General features: G+C 40.3%; 1 protein-coding gene and 1 pseudogene across 1 annotated transcript; both read left to right on the forward strand.

The window, feature by feature from the left end:
* Window positions 1–225: 225 nt before the first annotated feature.
* On the forward strand, window positions 226–5322 carry LOC143594559 (putative protein phosphatase 2C 63). Its single transcript, XM_077073836.1, has 2 exons — window positions 226–524; window positions 4912–5322. Exons 1-2 carry the CDS (start codon window positions 269–271, stop codon window positions 5289–5291), a joined length of 636 nt encoding a protein of 211 aa, XP_076929951.1. The 5' UTR covers window positions 226–268; the 3' UTR covers window positions 5292–5322.
* Window positions 5323–6051: 729 nt separating this feature from the next.
* Window positions 6052–6486, forward strand: LOC143594557 (putative protein phosphatase 2C 34 pseudogene; annotated as a pseudogene).
* The last annotated feature ends 3738 nt before the right edge of the window (window positions 6487–10224 follow it).

The following is a 10224-nucleotide window of genomic DNA, read 5'->3' on the forward strand; positions in this document are numbered from 1 at the left end:
AAATATCACGTTGATGACTTGAATGCAAACATTAGATATTTATATTGTATCATATATTAAGGGGGACATGATTACATGAATATGTGTTTTGTTGCATAAAAAAGTCAAAAGTATGGCCCGTATATAATAACACGTTTAAACTTTGATGTAATATAAGTACCAACTATCTCTATTCACTCTAAAACCATCACAAAATCTCTCAATATATTTGTGCTTGACTGCTTGTTCTACATTTCAAAATTAAACACCTAATTCCAATCACTTCAACATGTTATGGACGTGCGTTAAGCCGCTAGAGCGATGTATAGGACGACGTAGCAGCGATGTATTGTTATGGCATAACGACTTGAAGCCGCACGCCTTAGGCGACTTCTCAATCGCTGTTGTTCAAGCGAATTCGAACCTTGAAGATCAAAGCCAGGTGTTTACTTCACCTTCGGCTACCTATGTCGGTGTTTACGACGGTCATGGTGGCCCTGAAGCTTCTCGATTCGTCAACACTAACCTTTTTCCTTTCATTCACAGTAAGTTTTTGTAAAAGTACCAAAATTACGTTTCCGTTTTGGTTTGCATGCGATAAAAACCGAAAAAATCGTACTGAACCCGAATTTATATATAGATATTTATTTCTTGTTTTTGTTTTTAATTTTAACTAATTTACAAAAGTTTAATAAATATGTAACTGTATATTTTAGCTCAAATTTATAATAATCAATTCTTGTTTTTTTAACTAGTTTATAAAAATTTAATAATAAGTAAACTGCGGTTTTCATCCATGTGGTTCATCCAAATCTGCGGTTTTAGTTCAACAGTTTCAATTTGCGATTTTCGTTCATGTGGTTTCATTTCACCTGCAATTAAACCCAAATTCATTAACACGTTAAGTCTGGTCGTTAAACCCATCAACGTGCCCTTCACGTGAGCGGTAGTTCTGTGATCTGTCCTTTTTTTTCCCAAATACAGCCCAGCCCCTCACGTGAGGGGGCTTGCGAATTAGGACTTGGGTTTATTTGGGGGAGAAAAAGGACAAAAATGCCCTCACGTGAGGGGCACACTGATGGGTTTAATGATCAAACTTAACGTGGTTATGAATTCGGGTTTAATTGCAAGTGAAATGAAACCATAGGGATGAAAATCACAAATTTGAAACTATTGGACTAAAACCGCAGATTTGAACAAATCACATGGACGAAACCGCATTTCACTCTTTAATAAATATGTAAATAAAATATTTTAGCTCAAATGTATAATAACCAGTTAGTTATTAATTAACAAAATGATGTAAGCCCAAATTTACTTTTTTCGGCCAATTTTTTTTTCCTCGGCCCATAATTCTAAGCACAAATGGGAAAGTCGAAACCAAACGATTTTCAAAAACTCAAAAACCGATATTTTGGCTTTTGGTAAGGCTTTGGCCCAAACCTGGTCCAAACACACACCCCTTGTAGTGATTATGTGAAGAAACACTAAGTGGACCCCGGGCAGATTACGGGTAACCTGGGGGTTAGATAGATGTTTCCCACGAGGGGTTAGACCCGGAGAAGATGGTTCTTCTGATAACCTGCAAAACAGACACCGTGAGCTTGTCACTGAGAAGGGGGGGTTCCTCCTTGTGACCACCCTCCGGCGTGAGAATCAGACTAGATTGCTCTTTAAATATAAAAGTATATTAAGAGATTGCTAGAGCAGATATCAGGTATAATATGATGATACAAGATGAGATCAGATGGTCATACCATTTGTGGTATTTATAGCCGAAGGTAGGTTTCCAAGGAGGTGTGGCCGGCTGCAACAGTATTCCTGTTCCACCAACAGTGGCCTACGCACGTGCCCTGCTGGTAGTTGGTGGGTAGGCAGCGGCTGATGGTGACCGGGCCTGCTGTATACTATTCCTTTTCCACCAACTGCCGGCTACGCACGTGGTATGACAAGAGTTGGTGAGTAGGCAGCGGCTAATAGTGACATACAGTGTAGGAGCATGCTGCTCGTCATACTGTTGTCCATAAGCTGTCGTATCTTTAGTCAGATCTTTTTCCCATACCTCGTCAGGTACAGTACAGAAGATCTTCCCGTATCGTACGGACTGGCTTATTTGAGCGGGAGTATTCCCCCTCCCGCCCTTGTGCGGGATTGTTCCCGGCTTCGCTCATTCCTTCAGGTGACACTGAATGAGAGCTAAGTGCCTTGTGCGTGTAGCCTTGCTGTGCGGGTGGCCTTCCCTGATGGCTTGTATCCGAGGCTGCGGGGACAGGCGGAGTCCTTCACCATTGGGAGGCATTTCCTGCGGGAACAGCTTGCGTACTGCGCGTAAGGACGTCACGTCTCTGAGTATGGTTGGTCCTGCGGATCCAGTTGGTTTCTGCGCAGACGTCCCTGTTCAAGGTGAGTCTTGCGGGTCCAACTGGGCTCTGCTGGGACCTACCTCTTCAAGTCCCCCCAGTCCAATGTTCTTCTCATGCGTGTTTAATAAAGTGAGGTGAACTTTTGGACTTAAGCAAAGGGTTTTGAAAAGGGTTTTTTAAGGTTTTCCATGGGGATTCTTCCCGCGGAAGTCCTTGTCACTTGCAGAAATTCCCGAGTTTCCTGCTTGGTCTTTGGGTATGATGCGGGTAGGTCTGTAACCTCCTCGCTATCCCTTCCGCCTAACCTATGTTGCAAGCCGGATGAGGTGTCAAAGTTTACCCTTGACTGCCAAATGCCTAGCTTTCGCTTTTTATTTAATCGGGCGGTAAGGATGTTGTCTTCCCTTGTTTTCTAGGTGTAGAGGTTTGTGCTCTGTGGGAGATCTCTACCCAGTTGCTTCTCAGTTTCCGCGAAGCGTTTTGCTGCTGTCATGATGGCATCCCATGTGGATGGCATGCCATCTTTACCCGTTAAGGTGCGGATGAGCTCTGGGTCGTTCGCGCCCTGGATGAAAGCAGCGCGAACAAGATCTTCGCTAATGTTACCCAGACTAAGCTTCTTCGAGTTGAAGCGAGTGATGAAGTCTAGCAAAGATTCATCTGTCTCTCGAATGCATTTGAGGATTGTCCATTGCTCCTCGGTATACTTTCTTTGCTGGCTGAAGTGTTGGCTAAACTTCTGTTGGAAGTCTGCCCAGTCGTAGATGTGGTTGACCGGTAGACGATCGAACCACGCTCTAGCGGCCCCCACAAGCGTCATTTGGAACATGTAACATCACGTAGGTTCCGTCCAACTACTGACGGTTGCCCCCGCTATGAATCTGTTCAAATGATCATCGGGGTCAGATATACCATCATATGTGCCTATGCTTGACATTTGTTTGGCACTTTTTGGGGCGATTGCTTCCGCAATGTCCCTTGCAAATTTGGACGTTCCCGCATTTGCAACGTTTGGTCTGAATGCTTTGGAGAAGTCCCGTGGACTTCCACCTGTGCTTTTTGGTTTGAAGGCTTGTCCAAAATGCCTTCTCGGTTGGGAGTCCGTTTCCTTACGCTTCCCTTTTGCCCTATGGCGAGGGTTCGCGTCGGAGTCGGATTCCTCCGAGTCATCCTCCAAGTATTCGAATTCATCGGCCTGTTGTACGGAACGCAAGCGTTCGTCCAACTCAGCCTGGAATTCCTTTTGTCGTGCCTCCGCCCATGCCTTAACTTCATCGAGAGTTTGGCGGGGGAGTCTTCGTTTCTCAAACTGGGTATCGGTGAATCCCAGTGAGCGATTATTTACTGCACTTGCCCCAGCTTGGGTAACTGGGGTAGTGTTCGTAAAATTTACTTCACTTGCCCCGGCTTGGGTAACCGGGGTAGTGTTTGTAAATACTGTGTTGCCGGTATTCCCCCCAGTAGCTGGGGTTGTGGTTACCGGAATTTCTTTAACCATCTTTGCAGAAAGTTTGAAAAAACTAGAGAAAAATAAAGTTCTAGCTTTATGCACGGATGGCGCCAATGAAGAAACACTAAGTGGACCCCGGGCAGATTACGGGTAACCTGGGGGTTAGATAGATGTTTCCCACGAGGGGTTAGACCCGGAGAAGATGGTTCTTCTGATAACCTGCAAAACAGACACCGTGAGCTTGTCACTGAGAAGGGGGGGTTCCTCCTTGTGACCACCCTCCGGCGTGAGAATCAGACTAGATTGCTCTTTAAATATAAAAGTATATTAAGAGATTGCTAGAGCAGATATCAGGTATAATATGATGATACAAGATGAGATCAGATGGTCATACCATTTGTGGTATTTATAGCCGAAGGTAGGTTTCCAAGGAGGTGTGGCCGGCTGCAACAGTATTCTTGTTCCACCAACAGTGGCCTACGCACGTGCCCTGCTGGTAGTTGGTGGGTAGGCAGCGGCTGATGGTGACCGGGCCTGCTGTATACTATTCCTTTTCCACCAACTGCCGGCTACGCACGTGGTATGACAAGAGTTGGTGAGTAGGCAGCGGCTAATAGTGACATACAGTGTAGGAGCATGCTGCTCGTCATACTGTTGTCCATAAGCTGTCGTATCTTTAGTCAGATCTTTTTCCCATACCTCGTCAGGTACAGTACAGAAGATCTTCCCGTATCGTACGGACTGGCTTATTTGGGCAGGAGTATTCCCCCTCCCGCCCTTGTGCGGGATTGTTCCCGGCTTCGCTCATTCCTTCAGGTGACACTGAATGAGAGCTAAGTGCCTTGTACGTGTAGCCTTGCTGTGCGGGTGGCCTTCCCTGATGGCTTGTATCCGAGGCTGCGGGGACAGGCGGAGTCCTTCACCATTGGGAGGCATTTCCTGCGGGAACAGCTTGCGTACTGCGCGTAAGGACGTCACGTCTCTGAGTATGGTTGGTCATGCGGATCCAGTTGGTTTATGCGCAGACGTCCCTGTTCAAGGTGAGTCTTGCGGGTCCAACTGGGCTCTGCTGGGACCTACCTCTTCATTATGCATTCATGTCTGGTAATTTTGGTTCAGAGTATGCAAAAGAACAAGGGGGAATATCTGCAGATGTTATAAAGAAGGCATTCAATGCTACCGAAGAAAAGTTTTTTCAATTTGTAAAGCATCAAATGCCAATTAGACCTCAAATTGCATCAGTTGGATCATGTTGTCTTGTTGGTGCTATCTCTAATGGTGAATTACATGTTGCGAACCTTGGTGACTCGCGTGTAGTACTCGGTCAGAAAGTTTCTAACGCAGGAAAGACTAAAGTGGTTGCGGTGAGATTATCAAAAGATCATAATGTTTCATATGAGGAAGTGAGGAAGGAGGTTGAATCACAACATCCTGATGATTCACATGTTGTTGTACATTGTCGCGGTGTTTGGAGAATTAAGGGTATTATTCAGGTATAATAGTTAGTTTGTTAGTTAGTTACATACATGATGTTTATAAGTTATAACTAGGGGTGGCAAATGTGACCCATTGGGCTGAATGAGTTGTATCACAATGTATATAATGAATCACAATTGGTCAAACTAAAAAAAGAAAATGGTCAAAACGGGTTGAAATTTTTCAAGTTTTTTTGTTTTTGTTTTTTGTTTTGTTTTTTTAGGAACGAGAAAAACGAATGAAACTTTTTAGTGCTTTTACTTTTTGATTTATATTTCGAGTTATGATTTTTTACTTAATTTTTTTGATATTTTTAGTGAGGGTTTTTGAAATGAGTCCAAATGGGTTGAGCTTTCAAAAACCCACTTTGACCCATTTCAAAAACGCCTCACTAAAAAATTAAAAAAAATAAGTAAAAAATCATAACTCGAAAAATAAATCAAAAAGTAAAAAAAATTAAAGTACTAAAAAGTTTCATTTGTTTTTCTCGTTTCTAAAAAAAAAAAAAATTGAGAAATTTTAACCCGTTAAAATCATTTTATATACATTGTGATACAACTCATTCAACCCAATGGGTCACATTTGTCACCCCTAGTTATAACATAATAACATGCCAATTATCTTTTTCTTAATTATAAAGTATCAAGATCTATAGGTGATTTCTATTTAAAGAAACCTGAATTTCACCGGGACCCACGGCAATACGGGCACCATGTTCCTTTGAAGAAACCAGTATTAACAGCAGAGCCTTCTATCATATCTAGAAAACTAAAATCACAAGACATGTTTTTGATATTTGCTTCGGATGGGCTTTGGGAGCACTTGAGTGATGAAGCAGCAGTGGATATAGTTTACAGAAATCCAAGAGCGGTATAACTTAGTTTTTTTAATGTATTTTGTAAAATGATTATATGATATGATATGATATCCTTTTTGGTGACAAAAACGCGTATATGTTACTTTCAGGGGATAGCGAAAAGATTGGTGGGAGCTGCAATACGTGAGGTGACAAAGAAACGAGAATTGAGATACAAGGATGTGATGAAAATAGAAAGGGGCGTTAGGCGGCATTTTCATGATGATATATCTGTGGTAGTGATTTATCTTGATCGCGTGAAAGGATCTAAGCGTGCTAATTTAGGATTTACAACGTCCACGCCTATGGATATTTATTCTCATAATGAAGATAAAGTTGTGGAAGATCCCCTTCTGTTTTAAGAACTAAGAAAGCTATAGATAAGTTGTAGAAAAGGATGCAAGAATGTATATACTTTTATAATTTGTTTTCTATTTGTTCTTAACAAAATGTTGTTTTTTTTTTTGTTGTTCATGAATTTGGGTTTTATATGTATTCCTTTTAATCTTTTATTGCCAATTAGTTGTAAGCCTTTCAATATGGTCCCTTCATGTCACCTTATTTGCAATATTTCAAGACAATTAATGTGCTTTTCAAACTTGTGTTCGCATCTTTTGCAATAAACTTACCATAATACTTGCAACCAAAACACCAAATACAGACAAAAGGGTAAAAAATATTATGAAATAATGGTAAAAATCGACCCTAAAGGTTAAAAAGGGGTCTTTAAAGGCTAGTCTCGGCCAATGATACAAACCGATTTAAGTGGTTTTTTTAACGTCTAAAATTTATAACCCCGATCGGTTCGAAACCGGTTTCACAAGTGAGGAATACGAACCGATATACAAATTGACGGGTAACTGGTTGAAATCGGTTTATGTCTAACTGGTTTTTTGAGCGGTATCAAGTTAGGTTATGAAATGGGTTGAAAATCCGAACCCGCTTTTTTTATTTGTGCAAGTGTAGGTCAAATTGTGTACAAGTTGAATAAATGAGCGTGTGTTTTAAGTGTTTTTATTTGTGCCAGTCTCTTAGAGAAGCCCATATTCGTGGCCTAGTTCCATACACTTTAATCATAGAAGTCCAAAATCCAGTTCAATCTTAGATGAGCTCGATACCGATCTCAAATCCCGATCCAATATCCTAAAAAACATGGTACTGGAATCGGTACAAAAAAATCTCGGTTCGATACTGGTACCCAACCCCATTGCTCATCCCTAGTTCACACTCAATGATAATTTTATAAGTGGATTTTAAACTACCTTAACTGGATTGGGCATTTCACATTTGGGCATCTAGGTTTTTCTCATGGTTTTTGTTTTTTGAACAGATTGGCATCTAGATAACAAACTTAATTTAATTCTAGTAAAAGTTCTGATATCGTCACTGACCAGCATTTTTAAATTAAAAAAATGCCAGTGCACGGGTATGTTAAATTTTATATAACATTTCGATAAATTTTATTAGAACGGAATTTCGTTCAATTTTCTTTTTTGGTACTAAACTGAACTTATATATGTCAACACCACTTACATTTTGATATAAGTTTTTTTCAACACCAAACGACTTCCAAGCATAACCCAATGGTTTGTATTAGTTAGGATTAACAATTACACTATTGATGCCGGTTAGAACCGGCTATAAACCGGTTACTAACTTGTTAGAAACCGGCTTGACTGTGCTTTTAATATATTTTTTTGAAAGGCTAAAATTTTAAAATGATAACATTGGATAACTCACAAAAAGCAAGTAGTCCTAGAGAACAAATGAAAAGATACACAAAGCATATTATAATGAAACTATTTCTCCCATTTACGGTCTGCTCTTTTGCTCTTTTGAGTAATCAATAACCCATAAAAGTATAACCGCCTTTATGTCATTCACCAGTCTAGCCATCGGAAAGGAATAGTTATTATATTAGGGTTTGAATCAAATAAAAATGAAATTAACGTGTTAAACGTGAGAATCAAATAGAGTAATTATAAATATTACAAATAGGGTAATTATGTAATCATATTATAGATTAATTACATAATTACTTCATAATGTAAGTATATAATTATTCTACTTAGATTTATAATTACTCTACTTGATTCTCACGTTTAGCATGTTAATTTCATTTGTAGGTTAACTTTCCCCATTATATTAAAGATCATAATTTTTTTTGCTTTTTTCTTTTTCTTTTCTTCCTTTAACAAGTCAAATTAAGAAGGAACATGCGGTGATAATAATAATGCGACCATGCATATTAAAATGTTACGTGTAAGTATAAGAGAATTTTATTATATATTTTTTTATAATAAATATTTTAAAGGAACCAAAATGAACTTATAATCACAAGAAATGTGAAGTGTTAATAGAAAGGTGCGTGCTTTCATCATCCGTAATGCACACGAGTGTACGGAGTACCAGAGGGGTGAGCTCGGCTTGATCTCGAAACCATTGGGAACACCTCCTCGGGTTTCTCGGTAACAAAGAAATTTCACCTCCGAGCGGCACAATGAACCCAACACCCGAAATGTTTGCAAAGAAAATGGAAGAAATTGAGATAGAAGTTGGGATGAACCATTGGTACCGACCCAAAACACCATTCCATGCCTCACGGTACCAACACAAAACTCATCCAAACCACCCCTTCCCAAAACCACTTCCATCACCCTAGCTAAGGCTAAGGGTAAAGGGGCTTGGTTGAGCCCCAAGTGATCCAATCAAAACCCGACACGTAGGCGCTGATATGATCCTGGATCAAGCCCCTCAACCAAGCTCCAGCAGGTGTAGTGGTCCAGGTGCTCCGGGGTTTGATTGATTTTTTTCTTTTGTTATGCACACAATTATAAATTAAAAAACTTCATTAAAACATAAATAAAAAGGAAAATAAAAAGAAAAACAAAAAGGAAAATAAAAAATACATATAAAAAAAGCGTTTTTATTTTTTGTGTCGTCAATTCCTTCCGAATACGATATTTTTCTTCCTCCATTAGCGCTTAGTCGGATGGTGGTAGGTGGCTAAAGTATTTGGCTAGAAAACCCAAACTCTTGAGATGGTTTCTTTTATGTCGAGCTTCACCAATTGAGAAGAGGCCACTTAACAATTCCTTAATTTCTTTTTTATAGTCGTCATCGACAACCGTTTTTTTCCCACGATCCCTACCCGAAGGGCAGCTATAACCTTGATCTTTCAAATGATCTTCGGACAAGTTTAGGTCGAAGTCTATTTGATTCTCCGACCCGCTCGAAGAGACGTATGTGCCGGACACACTAGTTTTTGTAAGTTTTGCCCCCTCGGCCACGTCCTCCACATATAGTTCAATCCATTTCGAGCACTTTCTTAACACCTCCACAAGTAGCCCTCGTCAAACATCTTCACCATTCCGTACCTTCTCAACACCTCTTGTTTCCATTCATTACAAGTGAACTAGTAAACAGCGAGATCATCGGACCCACTCGGCCGCATTCGGTTAGCATTGTGGTTATGTATGTTGGTAAACAATCCTACATATTTACGAGTATCGGTCCACCGACCCAATATCATATTGTTTGTACGAGCCCTACTCCCCACTTGATCATAAAAACATTCCCGAACCTTGGCCAAAAAAACTCGAGCTCTTTGAAAGTCGGCTACAAAATAAATAACAAAAAATGTAACAAGTACACGCAAACCTTAAAAGATATATTAAACAAAAAAATTCGGGAAATAGTTTACCCGCGTTCCGATCTTGGGATATTTCAATCCAAGCTTTTGCCAACACAAGTTTCTCTTCTTTAGACCACAGAGTAGTCTTCCGCTTAGCCGGTGCCGAAGGACCATCCGCATCTACGGTTTTTCCCTTTTTTGTGGGATCGTTTTGCCGGCTTTTCTGGTGCCGGCTCCGGTTGTGTTTCCGGGACCGAATAATCGGATTGTGAAATATCCATGAACTTTTGAAACGATTCGTTGTCCATGTAGTTCAATCCCTTGGGAAATTGAGAGCCGTTGATGTTGATATTACCGTAACCCGAGCCCGACATGGTTTTTAATTTGAGCTACTTGAAAGATTTTTAATTATTAGAGAGAAATGTAGTGAGAATGATGTGGTATTGTTATAAAATGGGATAGTTTA

The sequence above is a fragment of the Bidens hawaiensis genome, unplaced genomic scaffold (genome assembly GCF_021521415.1).
Source record: "Bidens hawaiensis isolate Kalapana, Puna unplaced genomic scaffold, B.hawaiensis_p1.1 tig00043870_1, whole genome shotgun sequence".
Lineage (NCBI taxonomy): Eukaryota > Viridiplantae > Streptophyta > Magnoliopsida > Asterales > Asteraceae > Bidens > Bidens hawaiensis.

Coding starts and splice junctions, on each gene's coding strand:
- LOC143594559 (XM_077073836.1), top strand. CDS start 269: ATGTTATGGACGTGCGTTAAGCCGCTAGAGCGATGTATAGGACGACGT. Junction 525..4,911: donor CCTTTTTCCTTTCATTCACA/GTAAGTTTTTGT, acceptor ATTTTGGTTCAG/AGTATGCAAAAGAACAAGGG.